Below are 19492 nucleotides of genomic sequence, written 5' to 3'. Positions count from 1 at the left end.
CCTCGCACTTTCGATAAGGCTAGTAGAGTTGGCTCCTTTCTCGACCCACCGATAATGCGATTTCTCCCTAACTTCTCTAAACCCAGATAAGAATCCAGTGTAACTTTAAAACTCTGGATCGCTGTCTCCAATAAACAAACAGTACCCAATGTCAGAGATAAGAATCTGGTTCGTTATACTCTATTGTGCCCTTGGTAGACATCAGAATGGCCGTGAAGCACGTGTGGTACTTACTCATGAATAAGCTCATCCTCGTGGTCATCTACAACATTCATCATTAGGAAACATTAAATTGTGTCAGAACGGTATCTTATCACATCGAAGTAAGTCATGGCAGAAGCATATTACAGGCCAGAACAGCTGTCGTTAAACACAGACGTACCGGGAAATTGGTGAACGTTTGAACATGGAAGCAGCACATAGATAAAAGTGATAGTGGTTCCTTCTATTAAACATTGCCGGACCAAAAACGATAGAGTAGACGGGACCATTTGTGTATACTGAGGGTCAGTCGCAAGAGGCTTCTGGTGTTATGAAACAGATATTAGAAGATTTGTGCATTGCGCACAACGTTTCAACAAAACGTCACAACAAACCTGGGAAGGTGTCAGGTATTTCATTTAGAGTTGGAAGCAAAAGGAGAACTGTGTTAACTTTGCTTTGAAAGAGTAGTAGTAATGTGGTCTCCACCCTCACGATATGATGGACGACGGAGTTCGGGATGGAACTTTATTCAAGCAGCCAACAGCACAATTGTACTTATAGAAGACCCTTGAAACAAAACAAAAATATAATTGCATGTTAAATCAGACTTTGATCACGTGATCATGTATATAATATCATTTCACGATAATATAGAGCAAATTCACGCCACAATCATCCCAATTGAATTATATCAGTAACATAAATGCACTAATTCCACAGCAATTAAATGTTACTACAATCAAGATAAATGTTTTTGAATTCAACATTCAATGATTTATGATACTGACATGAAAATGAAGGTTAGCATTACCCTATCGCTGCGATAAGCGACAATGCCAACGACACACATGAACTATTATATCCTCTGTTCCCATCAATGACAGGACCTAACAAAAGTAAAATATAAACAATACTAACGAATAACGGGTCAGATCCAGGGATCTGGAGTACACATCAGTCTCTTCAATGATCCTACCTACCAAGTCCCGTTCGTGGAGACACAATTTGGGCAGCCTATATTTCGTCCAAGTGTCTGATCCACTATCTGAGCCAACGTTCATGAATTTAAAGATCTGCTATGCGCACTTGACTACGGACCCCCAAAATTGGGTAAATAAGTATTCAGGTTATCAGGTTTGACATGTTGGATCTGCCCACTGAGGACGACGGCCTCTACGTCAATTGTGACGTCACGTTCTGTGTTCAGATGGACTTCTCGACCACTGTCAACAGGGATGTCACACTGACCCCCAAGTTGGAATTATTGGCTGAAAATTTAAATGTTCAGATAGCAATCTATCAGCATCATGTCCACTAGTTATCATTAAATGATCCAACAGAAGTAAATGAAACATCATGACGCTTTGACTATAATCTAATACCCTGTACAGTAACAAAATCAATATATTTATAATTCCTGAGATGATTTGTGCATTTTGTTGAGTACTTAGTTGCTATTTAACAAGATCTAAAGATTGACGATGTTATCCTATATTTTCGGCTAGCTGTAAAGAGCACCCAAATCTTCAACAACAGAGAGAGGAATTTCATCACACAGACAACGCAATGTTTTGACCTAATGCTCATGCAAACTTTGGCATGCATAATGTTTTTCATTTTAAGAAATGAAAAATCAAGTATAATGTTCCTATTTCTGATTGTCCCTCCAACACTTGCGTGACCAACATATATCCAACTGTTAGATATCATCGGTAGACTATCACGCGATACGCAGTGATTCTGAATTCCGGTGGCCAGTAAATAATCGAGTGTCAATATACAACGCCCAACGCCCTCGGGTATGGCGACGCGCAACTAACCCGACCGTGATACATTGCTCTCCCAAGTAGCTGGCGTGTGTTGATTTTACTTATACAGTGAGAACCATAACATGTAATGCTGATGACACTGATGAAAGATAACACTCTGGTGCTTGTTTGCCAATTATGCCATTTTGAAAGTGTGAACGTTGGGAATCCTAGTTCATACAAGATACAAAACCCTTTCCATATTCAGAAGAAACATATGCTGAAAGCAAAGTCGATTGTACGATTCCGGCGGTACCATTAGCTTATGTTTATAAATCACTATGAAATAGTGAGGCGTTCGCGTATCCTGCCAAACCGGTAGCACCCGTCACAAACACATGCAAGGTCATGTCACATATTCATCTGAAAAACACACGGGAACTTATGGTACAGATCAAAATAGGGAACTGCATAGGACATCATGTTTGTCCCATGTTACCTATGCTTGCCACAAGAAAGGGCTTCATTGGATCGGAAGGTCTGGTTCCGTGATTTGGTTGATTGCGTGTCAGCGTTCCGCGACTGCCTGGGTTATGGCTCATATTATCAATCACTAGTTTGCCTTGTCCAAACAGGATTCTTCACAGGTCGCCGTGAGATAGCTCGAATATCACTGACTGTGAGAAAATGTTTATACAATACTGACGTTACTTCTAACTTACTACACATATAAGTTGGTTTCATATAAATAAACGCTTCACGGATATGAGTTAATAATATGATATGCCTAGACATCACAGGCTCACAGACAGAAAAAAAACATGTCACGGTTCAAAGAGTTATACCTCAAGGCATTGTCATTAAATAAATAACATATAATGTAGACGATATAATGTTTCACGAACATACAGCGTACGGTTTACCAGTTATGCTTAAATAATTTAGCTTCCCTTATATTGTCAGCGTGTTGACGATCATCTGGAATAAGTTGTTTGTTTGTTTGTTTGTTGCTTAATGCCGCACTTAGCAATATTCCAGATATATCACGGTGGTCTGTACATAATCGAGTCTTGACCAGACAATCCAGTGATTGATATCATGAACATCTATCCAGGCAATTAGGATACGATGACATACATCAACCAAGTCAGCGAGCCTGATCATGCGATCCCGAATAGTCGGGCCCCGTATACGACAAGCATAGTAAACCTTTACGGCAAGCATTGATTGTTGGAGACCTATTCTACCCCGGATCTTCACGGCTTCATCTGGAATAGATTAACTATTAATTATGTAATAGGGGAGGGGAGGTAATGCGTTTTAAATAGACTTCCTGGACTTTGTTTGAACATTCATAATTGAGAGTTCTTGTCATAAAACATTATAGGTTTTAGTTAGGTTGTATGTTGTGTTGTGTCGTGGTTTATTGATTTACTTTTCCTTATTCATTTCTTCACTTGGGGATACTTATTAGTAATACTGCCTACATTATTAATTGTACTGCCTTCAGTCATGTGTGGCATTGTTCTTCCCAGGTGTTTTATTAGTTCAGTGCCCCGTGGGGACCCGGGGAAGAATGCGTCTCCAGTGCCAAATTGCTGGTCGTAAGAGGCGACCGAATTGGGCTTCCCGTGAAGATTCGGGTTAGAATAGATTTTCAGCAACCCATGTCTGTCGTAAGAGGCTACTGACGAGATCGGTCATTTTTCTAAGAGGTAACTTTGTTCTTTAAATTAGCTGTACTACATACACACTTGCAATGTCTGTCAGATATAGCAGTTTGGTATACTGATGTTAAAACACCATATTGTACATGAGTTCATTGTGCCTCAGAAGGTACCCTCATCGGGAACAATTCACTTGACGTCTACCTCTCAAATATAACGTCGTCCAATTTACGACGTCATCAAGTTATCCTATCGTGAAATAAACCACGCTACATTCTTTATTGTTCTTTGTGATTTATCGAGTAGCTATCTTATATAACCATTTAAATGGTGAATAACACCTACACGCAAAAAAACATTTAGTAATACCAGTTTTGTCAGTTGGCCATTTTGAAGTTGTGTACTTGCTTGAAAACAGGTGTTGCGACGCATTCTCTTCCAAAACCTCGTCAAGCCAGATATAAACAACAAACACACAATGTGGCTTCCCCTGTGGCACACGCCGAGGCATTTACTCTGCATGGAATTTCCTTTTACAAACACCAGTGGCGTCACTAGCCTTGATCCATATGATCTCAGAACCACGCCAGTCACCGACACTCTAACATCTTACTGTAAGATACATGCATGTACCAGGTACCTACCATCCATGCTTTGCGGTTCAGAACCATACTCGTCACTGTGACGACATTTGTCTTGCAGCAAGACTGCCAACACCTGACAACAGAAAATGTTCATAACCATAACGCACAGGACAAACATAAAATAAACAGACCGCACTGTAACGGCGACACCACAGGAGAGATTGAACTACCCGGGCTTTACAATTCCTATATATACCCCTCACGGTTGCGCCCTCTACCGTGCATAACCTCCCTTTATATCTGGCTTTACCTTCAAGAGAAATCAACTTCAGTCTAATTCACTCTGTTCAACCGAATGAAATTTCATTTGTCACTGTGACTTACTGGGTCGAAACACGCACCTCCCCTCTGGCATTCAATATAAGTTTTTGTTACCAACAAAGGGGGTTAATGTGGGGTATTTGGGGTTTACCACCGCTTTAATCGTTTACTCAGTGAGTGCGTGAATTGCTTTGAGTTTGAACAGTATTCCAATAATATTACGGCGTGGGAGGAAAGCCCAAAGTTATGCAGGTCTCAAACCTTTACCACTTTGGTGAAACCCACGAGCATAGGTATGAGGCTGACAGACCTAGAAACACAATCGGGGCGAACCGGGATTCGAACCTACGATCATAGGTTTCTGGCGTTTCGTGACGTTATTCTGTACAGTGAATGGAGGCGCCTTTAAAGACTGCGCCAGCCGTGCCACCAGTGTAAACATGAGGTCACACGTACCGAGTGAGTGAGTGGCGGAAGTCACTTCGCTCTTATAGTTTGCCCTGGCTCCTAGCACTCACACAAAGTGAAAGGTAATTCTTAAGTGGGCATTATGCTCTCACTGACTTATGTGGTAACTGAAATAGAGGTTATCACGCGAGTGTGTTTGGGGATGGTAAATATCCTGCATTAGGAATAAACATTGTATTTAGCGAGCCTTGGCGAGCTAAATACATAGTGTTTATTCCTAATACAGGATATTTACCATCCCCAAACACACAAGTGTGATAACCTCTTTATCATATAATGCCTCCTTTAATTCTCGCTTTCTCTCTCTCACAAACATTAACGAAACATTGCGAGTTTTCCTGGAATGCGCGCATTAATATTTATCACGTCACTGGGTAAGTGATGTGTAAGTCGGACAGTGGCAGTATCCAATATAGTTCCAACTGAAATATGTTTCTTATACATTGGCGAAGCAACATATACGCAAAACAACAATTGTGTTTTGCCTTTCGCGGCAATCCATCGGTCTGTCCGCTAGAGAAACTGCCCTTTGTCAAAGGGAAGCTACTCTAATCCTAGTCTATGAGACGTCACGGCCACGTTAAGACGTTGCTGACAGTCGGCCTGTCCTGTCATAACGTTAAGAAGGGCAATCAGATGTATACACAGCGACAAAACGAAACAAGGTAACAATTCAAACATCTTAAGCTTTCGGCCAAAAAGGTTTCATGCCGCAGAGGTCTACAAGCACAGATACGGCTACTGATCCCGCTTGGCTCGGCCTAGTGCCCTCGCAAAATTGATTGTTTCGAAATTTATATCTCCAAAGTAGCCCAAACCTATCAAATGCCTTAATCGTCACAGTTAGACACTGGTTTTCAGTATATTAGACTGTTCTTTTGCTAATGATAGCAATTATCCCTGTAGTTTATCCAGATTTCCGATGGTTAATTCTGACTCGATCGCCAAATGACAAGGGCGACGCCATGTTTGTTTATAAACACTGAAAGTAGTCCCTACTTGACCTTTGATATTTGCATCTCTATCCGCATATGACCCCAACGGATATCGTTGGCTTTATCCTGCCGAGAAACCAACCCATTATATGATAAAGTAGAAGATCTCGTGTTAAATGCCACCCAAGTTACATGGTTTTGATAGAAGTAGTAGCAGCATCACGTGGGGTATATGTGGTTTTATGTGTCCCGCCTTAGGTCCTACACCACGAGCCGTTTGAAGCACAAAAAAGTACAAGTAATCGTTTAACTGTTTCACTAATTTCATATGGTGTTTATATCTGTTCAGTCAGGGGTTTGTTCACGGTATTTGGATGTCTACATCCTGGAATATCACGTGTCATATATACCATCACAATCACTGCTGCATGCTGCTAGCCAACATCTATACGTATGTTGTGTTTGAGTAGAGGTGTGATACGTAGACGTGTGAAGTTTTCCTATCCACCGACAAATCGATAGTATTGTACCAACATATTTGTTGATGTTTTGCCTCAGATGTTACTAGAGACAAGGGAATGAAATAGGTTGTTGTTGTCAAGTCATGAAGTATTCTCGTTTTCAAGGACATTCTGCAAATATAAGTGTTATCGAAATGTCGGTAGTTCTGTTTGTTTGTCTGTTTGTTTGTTACCACTGCACTGCTGCATAAATTGAGTTTGGGTCTACGAAGTCACCGTGCCCCACCAACAGATCCAGTTGATCCAGAATGACAAGCATAGATTTATGGGGGAAATCCTGGGGACATCCGAGCCGACCAGTCCTTGTTTAATCCTTTAATGTCGAGCGCCAGGCAGGGACACAACAAATCTTTTACCGTCTTTTGGTATGACGCCGCCAGGATATCAGCCATCGACTATCAGAGCTCCAGGCAGATGGTCTGTCTACTACACCACGGAGGCGGTCTTGAAACTCTGAAACTCTGGCTGACAACTTAATGTCTGTGTACCACTGAAATTGTAGAACCTGCGTGGGTTGCTGGCAACTTATACTATAGAACCTGTACAGGTCTTTTTGACCTCGGTCGTCAGCTCATCAGCAACGTTTTGTGTTTTTAATAATCTGTTCAACAATTCGTAGTAAGTGATATCAAAGATTCCTGTAACATGATTATGAATCCAGGAAACATATCAACTGTTTAAAGCATTGACGTTGAATTTCAACTGGATGCCTATGAGCAACTAAACTATTTCAGGTGGTAGAATGCTTTAAGCGTTTTATGTAAAGCCACATCGCTGAAAATCTATGTTAAAAGGTCAACCCTTTTGATTTATCCTATTATGAATTTGATAAATGCTGTAATCTGTTTGATCAATCAAAGATTTTTAATCACAATAAACACCTCTGATTGAAACTGTTGAAACTGTGCGCATCAACTTGGAAGTTAATACTTCCAGAGAGATACTTCTTTCTTAATCATTGACGAAAGACATTTATTAATATTCATTTGTACAATTATAGAATACAAAATGCAGACTTATGGTGACATCCATATTGAAAGAGTCTTTTATATAAATGACAATAGATATAGAGAGAGTGTAATTCAAATTTTATAACATCTTTACATTAGGCGTTTTTCTATCTCTGACTGTGATATCATAATTTTTGCCTCTCAGTAGCAGTGTTGCGTCATAATAGTGATTTGTGATTTAGGAAGCCTGCATGGCTTGCTTCATTTTTCTTAGAGGTAACTTTGTTTCTAAAAGTAGCTGTCTGTCATATATAGGCGTTGGGTATATTGATGTTAAAACACCATGCTGTACACGAGTTCATTGTGCCACAGAAGGTACCCTCATCATAAACGTGGGAATTATAATGAGAATGAGCCTGATATTTTATTGTTTACCACCATGTTAAAATTTTCGAATGTAAGATGCTATTTTTCGTTAGTTTTTTGGGTTAGAGTTAACACTTCGCTTTACACTGATTGTGCAGCCTCTGCAACGAAAATACGTTTAAACAATGAAAAATCCTCTCACTTGGCTTTTTGGCAAGGTGGATTTATACACTTAAATTAAAGTAAAAGATGGTTCCTTAAGTATGTGATCAGAATGTCTAAATCTTTTCTTTATCTTTTATTTGATGGGGTATATTTATGGTCTAATGCCCTAATTTGGTTGAGTTACATGTAAGCCTTGAGTTTCGCGATCTAACATAAAAGAAAACACAATAATCTCACGCCAATTCAATCGAAACAAGTTCGACCCTGTTCGGCACACGGCCTTAGTAAATCCCTGACTCACTCACTCATTCACCACGTGGGAAGTAAGTCACTTTCGAAAATCAATCCGGTGATTTACTATTGGATGTATTCAGATGACTGATTTCGGTCATTTGAAATGTTTTGTTTTGTTTTTGTTTGTTGTTTAACGCCGCAATCAGCAATATTCCAGCTATATGACGGCAGTCTGTACACTGCTAATTTACATACTGACTGAAATAAATATTAGAATGCTTATGGCCATGACGTAACAGTTGTTTTGTTAAATTTGGTTGGTTGGTTTGTTGTTTAACGCCGCACTCAGCAATATTCCAGCTATATGACGCCGGTCTGTAAATAATCGAGTCTGGACCAGACAATCCAGTGATTGACATCATGAGCATTGATCCACGCAATTGGGGTCGATGACGTGCATCAACCAAATCAGCGAGCCTGACCACCCGATCCCGTTAGTCGCCTTTTACGACAAGCATAGTCGTCTTTTACGGCAAGCATGGGTCGCTGTCATTTGAAATGTAAAGTACACACAAATTAGCGGTAAATCAATAACCGTTGGTACTCTTGATAATGAAGTAGCCAGTTGCAACATTGTAGACATTGTGGTTGTGATTGAGACAGTATACAGTTCGAAAGAGAGAACAAAGTGAATCCATTTTATTTTACTTTTACTTGTAGACAGATGTTGAATCAGTCTTTTCTAAGCAGGAATCCAGAAAACTGCGACCACTCCCCTTGTCTTAATGGGGAGTTACCGTTTTGCCAGGTCTTTTTAACGAACACGTGGTCACCTTTGTTGACGTGAATGATAACACTCATTGAAACACTTCTCCAGGGTCCTAGAAGGTGGATTCTTGCTTTCGCAGAGCCCTGGGCCAACAGTGAGAAGTCAGCTCCACCTGAACCAACTGTTTGTAACAGTGCATGGAACTGATAGTAACCTGCAAATGAAAAGAGCATTGAACATATTCCTCATCTCTAAATTTCACTAAAAACTACCATACCTTGAAAACTCATATATGTTTCCTTTCTTTTGTGTTTCAGTTGCCCTTAAGGCAACAAGACAATGAGTTGCAAGAAAAGTAGGGAGGGTTTGATATTCTCAGGGTTCAAAGCTGAAACGGTGTTCTCAGAGACGCCATAACCGCTACAATACAATTAACACCATACGAGGACGATTCATGTCTAGTAAAGTGCTCCTAGAAAGCCAGGTGTTGGATGCATAAAAAGGCCACAAGCCACTTTCCTCTTCAAAATCACGATTGGACCAGCCAAGGTCTGACCAACTGTCGGTTATCACCTTTTTTGCTTGGTTGGCAAGAGTTTATTTCTTTATTCTACCATGAATTTGAAATTTACTCGATTCTGATTGGTCAATCAGAGCCTATTAAATCACAATAAACCCCCTCTGATTAAAACAGCTGGTTTGACGGCCGCATCGCCGCGGAAGTTAATATTCATAGAATAGTACTATTTTCAGTCATTGTCGGTAGTCATATTTAAATAATCATATCTACAATTACAGGTTACAAAATGCACAGATGCGGTTACTAAAATATTCAAAGGATGTGTGGCAATACATTTCGTGCAGAAAAACACGACAGAAATCAACAAAGGGAATGTATTTACGTTTTGGAGACAACAGAGAGCTTGGAATTTTGGCGCTTTTCTATATACGACTGTGACGTCATATCTTTTGCGTCACAATGAGCGATATGACGGCATAGTGGTGACGTGCGATGTAGAGCGAGAGACTTGCAACGCTTGCTTTGTTTTCTTTAGGGATGCCCACCTCATGTTAGCTTACCAAGTTACCGTGCTTATAAGCTTTCAATGCCTGTCATATGTTCAGTGAAGTAAAACGGTGTAAACAAACCATATTTTGTTCGGTGATTCCGTAATTCAGATCGATAACCCACTCAAAACACTGAACTCAACCCATGCCGCTTCACTCAGTATATTTGCTAACACCAAAGAGTACGCGTTTTATTTAGTCATGGTAGAATGGAGATAAACATACTTTTTTTTCAATGTAGAGCTAGGTTGCCTGTAGATTTAACCCCGCTAAATTGAATTTGGAACCGAACGCGCAGCGTGAGATTTCAAATGTTAAATTTAGCGCGGTTAAATCTACAGGTAACCTAGCTCTACATTGAAAACATAGTATGTTTATCTCTTAATTAACATGGAGATTTCATGAAAGAATTTGTGCTTTGGATGTATCCGATCATATTATATTTAAATGTTTATTACGAGATCACTTCAATAAAACAACTATGGCCAGCTTCCACTTTCGTAGACGTCGCATATTGTCTCCTACAAATGAAGGTGCTACATAAGAAAATCATGGAATATTGAGTAGAGACTACTCAAAGTTGCAGTAATTAACTGATTTGCGTGTGGTATTGAAAAACTGAAAAGCTGTTTGTCTTATCATCAGAAGTATTCATGTGTATGCAATTATGGCGGATTTGATGATGTCCTGAAGTTATTGAACAAGGAATATCTTGACTAAATAACTCAAATATCACATCAGAGTAATATGTGTATTAGATACATGATATCTAATGGGGTACCTAACTGTTCAGGATATTAAAGATCCCACTCTTACCTGAGACAGGGGCATGGAATACCCCAGATGTAGAGTTATACCCATCACCAACGTTTCCCTCAACGCTGCTAAATAGGATGGTGCTGCCAACACCAAAGGGGTGAGGTTCCCCAGAGTTCGAACTTAAAGTTGCCTTAAAGTATACCAAAGGAGCTGAAATGATATCAGAATATGTATTTTCGAGTGAGTTGTCAGTGAGTATGTACGGTTTTACAAAGCCTTTGTCAATATTCCGGCGATATCACATCAGGGTCGTCTTAAGGCTTCACAAATCTAATGCTTTTTAGGTGATTTCGAAAACATTAAAGCATACCAGAAACCAATTGGCGATCCATGAAATATGGCTTCCTTTAAAGCTTCATGTGTAAAATATGACAACGTCGTTCTGTTGCAACGTTTTGGTCAAAATATTGCTATGACGTCACGATTCCACCCATTGCAACTCAATAACATCTACAAATGAGCAGTTCCAGCATCAAAGGATTTCTAAATGAAAGTGGATGTTCTTTTGTCGTATGGTACAAGAAGCTACTCAATGTTTTTCCCTAGGTGTTTCCCAGGTTTGGTGTTTCCTTCAGTAATCACCCTGAAGGACATGACATCAAAGATAGAAGCATAAACTGAAGAGATCTAGAAAACTGATCCTGATCTCAAACATCTCATGGTCCAGATGACAGGCGATGGCACACATGTGAGAAAAGTTACAAACTTTGTTCTGACATATTGATGATTTCCTTAAGTTATTGAACAAGGAATAACTTCAGATATCATATCAGACTATTATTGGTATTAGATACATCATATTTAATTGGGTAACTTACAGTTCTGGATATTAAAAATCCCATTCTTACCTGATACAGGGACATGGAATACCGAAGATGTAGTGTTACACCCATGACCAATGTCAGATGGACGTGTACGAACTGTTAGTAAAAGTGCCCGGAACTTAGAGTGACCTGAAATTGAAATTTCTTTGAAAGTATCCGACAATAGTATATCTATATATACATTACAAGATCATTGATAATAAAACAAATCTGGCTTGTCTTCACTTTCATAGAGTTTGTAGAAAGTCTCCTGAATGTGCTATACAAGAGAGAAATGCGTAGTTTTCATCAAAAAACTGAATCATAGGATAATGAGTCGTGCCAACTCGAAGTTCCATTAATTAACGGATTTAAGTATGGTATTGAAAAATTATCAAGCAGTTTCTGTTATCATCAAAAGGATTCATGTATAAATAATTATGTCGGATTTGATGATTTCCTAATTTATTGAACAAGAAATGACCAGACATAATAACTTCAAATGTGATTTAAGGATTGACTGTGTTGTTTCTCAGTAGCCAATCAACGGAGAGTAGGATCAAAACAAAGTTCACAGAACCTGTCAATCAAGGCAAGAGGCAAGAACAGCTGCAACAAACCCAAAAAAATATGTCCGGAAAAAGCGGCTGTTTCAAATGACATGGTCAGTTACCACAAGATTCAAACATAAGTTCCCCGAGAACGGGAAGACAGACATTGAAAATGCCATTAGAAATGAAACCCGAAGACATGAAAGTTGTGGAACCGAGGCGAGCGGGGGATAAAGCAGTCGAGCGAGCCTGCACGTTTGCTGTTTCATTCCTTCTCGGAATTCAGTCTCAACGGGTAGGTTGGACAAGGAGGATGCATGAATTTCGCTAAACCTCCTTAGTATGACGATACACGTTAGCAGAAAGGGAATTCCCTCGAAAGGGATTCCCCAACATTCCGTAGTAATAAAAGTAGTCTCGGTGAGCTAGGCTTAATGTTTTACTTTCACTGGGAAATAAATGCAATAACACGTGGCTATTTCAGCTAATCAGAATGCAGGAATTTCAGTCAACACAACGAAAAATTAATTATATTAAAGGAATACTGGAAAATGATGAGTGATTGTTCTGAGAGAATCACGACACGGTTAATGTTGCGTGTATTTCTGTAGGGGAACATACTATTGCAACTGTTGTTGTGCCTTGTTCATTGCAACAGGACATTAAGTATGTCTGGTGTTCAGGGATGATAGGCATACCACCACCAAGGGAACATTACTCTGAAGGTGAAGCTCTCAAATGATCCAGGAATATGCTGATAAAATGATGTATGGTGTCCACCAGTATCCACTGCTTAACATCCCAGTGAAGAATTATGTAATTGAGAAATGCCATCAATGAAACATTATAGCTGGTCAAGTAACTCTCCTTTCCCACTGTGATGAGCTGATACGCTGTATCTATAGTCGTGGAGTACTGTACTAAGTGTGAGAGGACGAAGACTGGAAATTGTTGAAATGGACAGCCCTGTCACGTCGTGATAAGGCGCTCGGAAAACTGCCTTAAGGGGATCCTTGTTTCGGAGACTCAGTCAAAAGTGTAAAACTTTATGGATCACGTTCAACAAATATCATCATCACATCACCTCTCATGATGTTTGTACATCTGATGGCCATGCACTGTTCAATACGGAAAATCCCTCGTTTCTACTTTATCTAACGGCTAATGAAGCACATTGTACCATACTTACACTGTAGTCCCTTCCAAGTGCCCTTTATGACTGAGATAGGAATCCTAAGGCAATTTAGCTATCACATAGAGAAAAACACGCATGTCAGATGCCAGTCGACTCCCTAACCTAGCAAAAGAAAATGGACGATGACAGTCACCTTGCTGGAGAAAAATGACCATAATCTAAACGTTGTCTGAAATACAGGACAGAGGAGTGATAGAGGCCAGACAGACAAAGAGGAAGTGTGTGTGCTCTGTTTTGCTCTTTGTTATTCATGTAGGTAACCAATGCTCCTACATTTTATTTACAAGTCACATGCTAGGGTGACCTAAATTTTACACAATTTCTTGAATAGACCCTAAGGGTTTACCTCCCTTGGTACAATTGTAATTATTTTATCCACGTTTCACATAATAAAACAAATGTAATGCCCCTGAAATGGTCACGATTCTTGTTTTTTTAACGATGGAAACGACTGTTTTGTGACCATCTGGTTTATTTGACACGCATACCTAGTACATGTTACTTAAACGTAGAAGCCGTCAGGTTTATGGGGAAATTTGAATCTTTACAAATTCGACATTTGTACACAAATTTCACAATGGTTCCGAGATCTTCAAATCTCCAGAAACCGACACATTCGTAAATGGTCGCTCTTCGAATATACAATTTTGGTTCAAAACAGCTACATTCATGTTTGAACAAAAGGGATAGTTTCAAATTGAATGTCTATAGCTGGAATATTATTACTATTATTATTATTTCAAAAGAAAATGGAATTCACTGTCAAGATTATAAGCTTATTTCGAATAATACGCAGACTTTATCTTTTTTGCGAATAAAGTAAAAATAATGGCCTTTTCGTTGTTGTGTATATGAATCTTTCTAATTTTCTACAATACAAAAAGGTAAACAGACGCGTGCATGCAAACGAAACGAGATAGCATTCTGTATCTATATCTAATGTACATACCTATAACAGGAGAACGACGTAAAGACAGCTGTAAAGTTAAGCGCTTCTATCTACCCCAGAAAGATGCTCTCTTCTGGAAATATTTTTGTGTGCGTGTGGACAGCTTAAATTTCTTTAATTATTTGTCATTTCAGGCTTGGGACACCCACACCGGGTTTCGATCATTGAATCATAATCAGGGATTCGAACCCATAATGATCGGATCAATTATGTCACGTAACCCGACACATCGATTTGTGGAACCTTAGGCCACTGGGCAACCAATATCCCAGACACAGGTTAAAACACATACACAAAAGTTATGCCAAGAAGTGTCTTTCTAGACATCATATAGATAACTCAAGTGGTAAATTTGTTACATTCACCCCTTTCCTAGCTTACCTTTTCCGGCAACCGCTTTCCCCCCAGTCAAACAGACTGCCACACAGAGAAATAACATCAGTTGGAGTTGCATTGCTGGTTTCGGACAGGACAGAACTGTTTATCAAATGGGGAGTTTCACCTAATACGTAGGAATCAAGGAGTTTCAAGCTCATATGAGCTTGGATAAAGTATGCAAACACCAATCATGTTAAATCACTGCTCACACGTGACAGATGTTCCTGGTGTGCTTCCTGCTCTGCACATGCGTCATACGGTTTTCAACTAAGTGTACATGTAACATGCATCTGCTACCTGTCCCATGTAAATCATTGATTTCACGACTGCAAACTGAAACTTCGGTTTGGTTACAAACAATGTTCCACGACTGACGACGGGTTATCCAATGAAACATCATATACATGCCCTTCTCCGGGTGTAGACAATTTGCAAGTGTATAACTTCAAACTTCGAATGTTACTTTCTCAAAATTCAAAATTGCGCTTTCTTGTTCTGTCATCTTCACATCTTATCCTCTCTTAGTCAGTTGGCCACCAGAGGAAAAGAGGCTTAGTTTAGATTTTCGTTCCCACATTTTCCTGTATACCTTAAACCTTTTCTATTGCATAAAGGAGGTATGTGTACACAATTTCCATTGGGTAGTAAGCTTGCAAGTGTGTGCAGGAATTTTCAGGGGGTCAAAATTGCATAAATTGAAGGAAAAATGCATAATTTGACAAAATTGGGTGTAACATTTTTATTAAGTCATTAAACTATCCAAATTATGTCTTTGATTACAGGTAATATGTTCGGTTATCTGAATTTGGCAAACAATTTGTTTCATTTAACTGTTATTCTAATTCTCAGTGGAAACATTGGTAAAAATCATGTTTTTTTACTTCATTTTCAAATCTTGTGAGTAGGTAAAACACTAATTCCATTGGATTGTGACAATAAAACCACTATAACTAGGTATTAAAATCTGCCTTAACCATTGTACTATCCTATACAAAAAACAAAATGAAAATATATTACATAGGGGTTGAGATATTGTATACAATGTTACCCAACCCCCCAAAGACCAATTTTGACGAAAATTGCTTATTGAGATATGGTGGTAGATGCTGCTGCTGTAGTGGATGAGTGGGAAAATTGCAACAATGCTTAAAAACACCAAAATAGTAAACTCATAAAGAAAAATGATGTTTCAAGTTTTTCTGTGAGCATTTATGGTGGCCATCTTGAATTTCAAGATGGCCGCCATTTTGAGCTGTTTTCAAAATCAAGATCTTATATAGTTCTTCAACATGGTCATGTAATATATCATATGAAAGCTTTTCACATTGTCTTTTCAATGATGTACATTATTCACTGACTTCTGTGGTACATTGATCCCCAACAATGAAAAAAGGAAATATTAAAAAGCTAATTTCTCTCTCGACTTCAACCCATACCCAAATTTAGATTTAAATTAAAATGGATATATTTTCACTCAAAATTGTAGATATACTGAACTTTAGTTCTTCAACATGGTCATGTAATATATCATATGAAAGTTTTTTTACAATGTCTTTTCAATGATGAACTTTATTCACTGACTTCTGTGGTAATCTTATCCCCCAATAATACAACAAATGATATATCTAAAGCTAATTTCTCTAGTCACACCAACTAACCTCCAAAGTCGTATTTTAATAAAATGGACATCGTTTCACTCAAAATTGTAGATATACTGAGCATTTCACTAGGTTATCGTTTGAGTGAAAAAAACATGAGAATTCTTGTAGTATTTTGAAGTATTAAAAATTATATCACAGAGTCAAGGGCTGTGAAATATTGTCATCTTTAGTCACCATCAGAGTCCATCTCTTCTGGAAAGGTAGGTAAGTTGTTTCTGTTTAGGCATGACATAGCACAACTGCATCCAAGGGAACATCCCATAATGTTCTTGGCGCAGCTACACCTGGATGAGGAGTATCTGCCTGTTGTGCATTTACAGGTGAGCAATTCTAGACACAGTGCTGGAATTCGTTTCTGGGTCATTGGGATGGGTTCTATGACATCCTCAGTAGACGACCACCTATACCCTTCTGGTGGTGGAATGTCAGCCTTTCCTTTGTGTGCAGAACACCACGTGATGCACTGGTGCTGACATCTGAGTAGAGGTTGTGTGGTGGGAGTTCCTCTAGGTCTCCGACTCCGACTATTAATGCTAGTTGCAGTTGATGCTGGATTGTACACTTGGATGACAAGTGAGTCTGTCTTTTTCATGTTGAAGGCACCAGTTTCTTCCGTTGGTTCCAACAAATCTGGTTGTGCGATAAATATGTCCCGGTCGACTTCTTGCCATAACCACTGAACTGGCTTGTTGTGTCACAACCACGACCGCATGGAATGCTGGTAGAGTTGCTACAACATCTGGAGTGAGAGATTGATGTGCATCATCAACTTGTATGAAAAGAGGGTCCTTTGCAGTACCTGCACCCATCTATATCTGAGCAGAAAACCGATGTTTATGATGTATCAACGGTACTAACACATCAGTGTCTCGGTTGTGAATGACAATGTGGTCGTATACATTGCAGGAGGCATCCATGACAAGCATCATCATTCGTGTATCTGCCTCTTCATGCGTTTATAGTAGATTTGGTATTGCTGCAAATTGATCTAAGGAAGATATTACATCATCATGGTATGAATCGAGATGACAAGCTTTTGTCAGAGTTCATTGACAATCGATTGGGGGATAATGCTAAGAGTATTCATGACAAAATATCAGATAAAAACGTCCAACAGTACATGTTCCACACTGTACACCCTGCAGGTATCAAAGAAGTCAACTCTAAACAATACCTTTAAGCAAGGAAGAAAACTTCTCAGAAGATTGCTGAGTGCCTCCCACAGTGGAAGAGAAGTAAACGTACAACATCTTCTAACACATGAGCTGTCCCAGACCCCACCTTCCCTGGCAATAACAGATGGCCTACTTTGTACAACAAAGCTGCATTATCACATTTGCTTGCAGATTCTCATGCTCCCATCCACTGATGACACAACATGTATTGTTATTTCTGGCATGGTTCTTGTACAGGCTATAGGCAAACCAAGCAAAGCTAGGACCTTTGGAGATTTGGCTGATGTTTTCAACTGGAATGTGCTTAAGAACTTCAGTGAAACTTGTACTAAAGTCGATGATGACTTTGACCAAAATGTTTCAAAGTCAAATTTCAAATTAGAATCAAAGAAACTTCGAAGAATAATAGATAAATGAGACATCCTTCTGCTGGCTCCATTGTCCAGTTTTATTGAAATGAACAAGCAAAATTTGATACAATTCTTGACCACAGAATTGCACACACAGGTACAGCATCTCCATCATAAACATCAAATCATCATCATTGCAGGTGGATTAAGCAGCCCAGGGACAGCAGTATCTTCCATAGATCAATCTGAAGCAATGCCAAATCTACAGTCAACACATGAAGAGGCAGATACACGAATGGTGATCAATGTCATGGATGCCACCTGCAATGGATACGACCACAGTGTCATTCACAGCCGAGACACTGATGTGTTAGTACAGTTGAAACATCATAAATATCGGTTTTCTGCTCAGATATGAATGGGTGCATATCAGTTGATGATGTACATCAATCTCGCATTCTCTCAGATGTTGTAGCAGCTCTACCAGCATTCCATGCGGTCACAGGTTGTGGACCGGGAACATATTTATCGCACAACCAGATTTGTTGCAACCAACAAAGAAACTGGTATCTTCAACATGAAAGAGACACTTGTCATCAAAATGTACAATCCAGCATCGACTGCAACTAGCATTAATACACTTACAGCTGACATGTTTCACAGAGTTTGAGACCTAGAGGAACTCCCACCACACAACCTCTACTCAGATGTCAGCACCAGTGCATCACGTGGTGCTCTGCCCACAAAGGAGGGGCTGACATTCCACCACCAAAAGGGTATAGGTGGACGTCTACAGGCGATGTCATAGAACCCATCCCAATGACCCAGAAACGAATTCCAGCACTGTGTCTAGAATTGCTCACATGTAAATGCACAACAGGTAGATGCTCCTCATTCAGGTGTAGCTGCGCTGAGAACATCATGGGATGTTCCCTTTGGATGCAGTTGTGCTATGTCATGCCTAAAAAGAAACAACTTACCTACCTCTCCAGATAACTCGGTGACTAGAGATGACATTATTTCACATTTTATTTTAAATACTTTATAATAATACAAGTATTCTCATGTTTGTTTCTTCACTCAAATTATATACTAGTGAAATGCTCAGACAAAAGTGCAGTATATCTACAATTTTGAGTGAAAATATGTCCATTTTAATTTAAATCTAAATTTGGGTATGGGTTGAAGTCGAGAGAGAAATTATTAGCTTTCAATATTTCCTTTTTTCATTGTTGGGGATCAATTTACCACAGAAGTCAGTGAATAATGTACATCATTGAAAAGACAATGTGAAAAGCTTTCATATGATATATTACATGACCATGTTGAAGAACTATATAAGAACTTGATTTTGAAAACAGCTCAAAATGGCGGCCATCTTGAAATTCAAGATGGCCACCATAAATGCTCACAGAAAAACTTGAAACATCATTTTTCTTTATGAGTTTACTATTTTGGTGTTTTTAAGCATTGTTGCAATTATCCCACTCATCCACTACAGCAGCAGCATCTACCACCATATCTCAATAAGCAATTTTCGTCAAAATTGGTCTTTGGGGGGTTGGGTAACATTGTATACAATATCTCAACCCCTATGTAATATATTTTCAT

General features: G+C 39.2%; 1 protein-coding gene across 3 annotated transcripts in view; it reads right to left on the bottom strand.

The window, feature by feature from the left end:
- Positions 1-8836: 8836 nt before the first annotated feature.
- LOC124110329 (heavy metal-binding protein HIP-like) overlaps positions 8837-19492 on the bottom strand; it is a 31207-nt gene continuing 20551 nt past the window's right edge. Inside the window, exons 1-4 of one of the 3 annotated variants that reach the window (XM_048384570.1) lie at positions 14699-14837; positions 11668-11772; positions 10817-10969; positions 8837-9146 (exon numbers count right to left, since the gene is read on the bottom strand). In XM_048384570.1, the coding sequence (XP_048240527.1) occupies positions 8896-9146; positions 10817-10969; positions 11668-11772; positions 14699-14771 (582 nt within the window). In that variant the 5' untranslated portion in view covers positions 14772-14837 and the 3' untranslated portion in view covers positions 8837-8895. Of the gene's footprint in view, positions 9147-10816; positions 10970-11667; positions 11773-14698; positions 14838-19492 lie in introns of those variants that run through there. The other 2 variants (XM_046469598.2, XM_048384571.1) reach the window with 2 other exon arrangements.

This window comes from Haliotis rufescens, unplaced genomic scaffold (assembly GCF_023055435.1).
Source record: "Haliotis rufescens isolate VD_foot unplaced genomic scaffold, xgHalRufe1.0.p SCAF_5, whole genome shotgun sequence".
In the NCBI taxonomy this organism is placed as follows: domain Eukaryota; kingdom Metazoa; phylum Mollusca; class Gastropoda; order Lepetellida; family Haliotidae; genus Haliotis; species Haliotis rufescens.
This window is presented reverse-complemented; position numbering and strand designations above follow the sequence as displayed.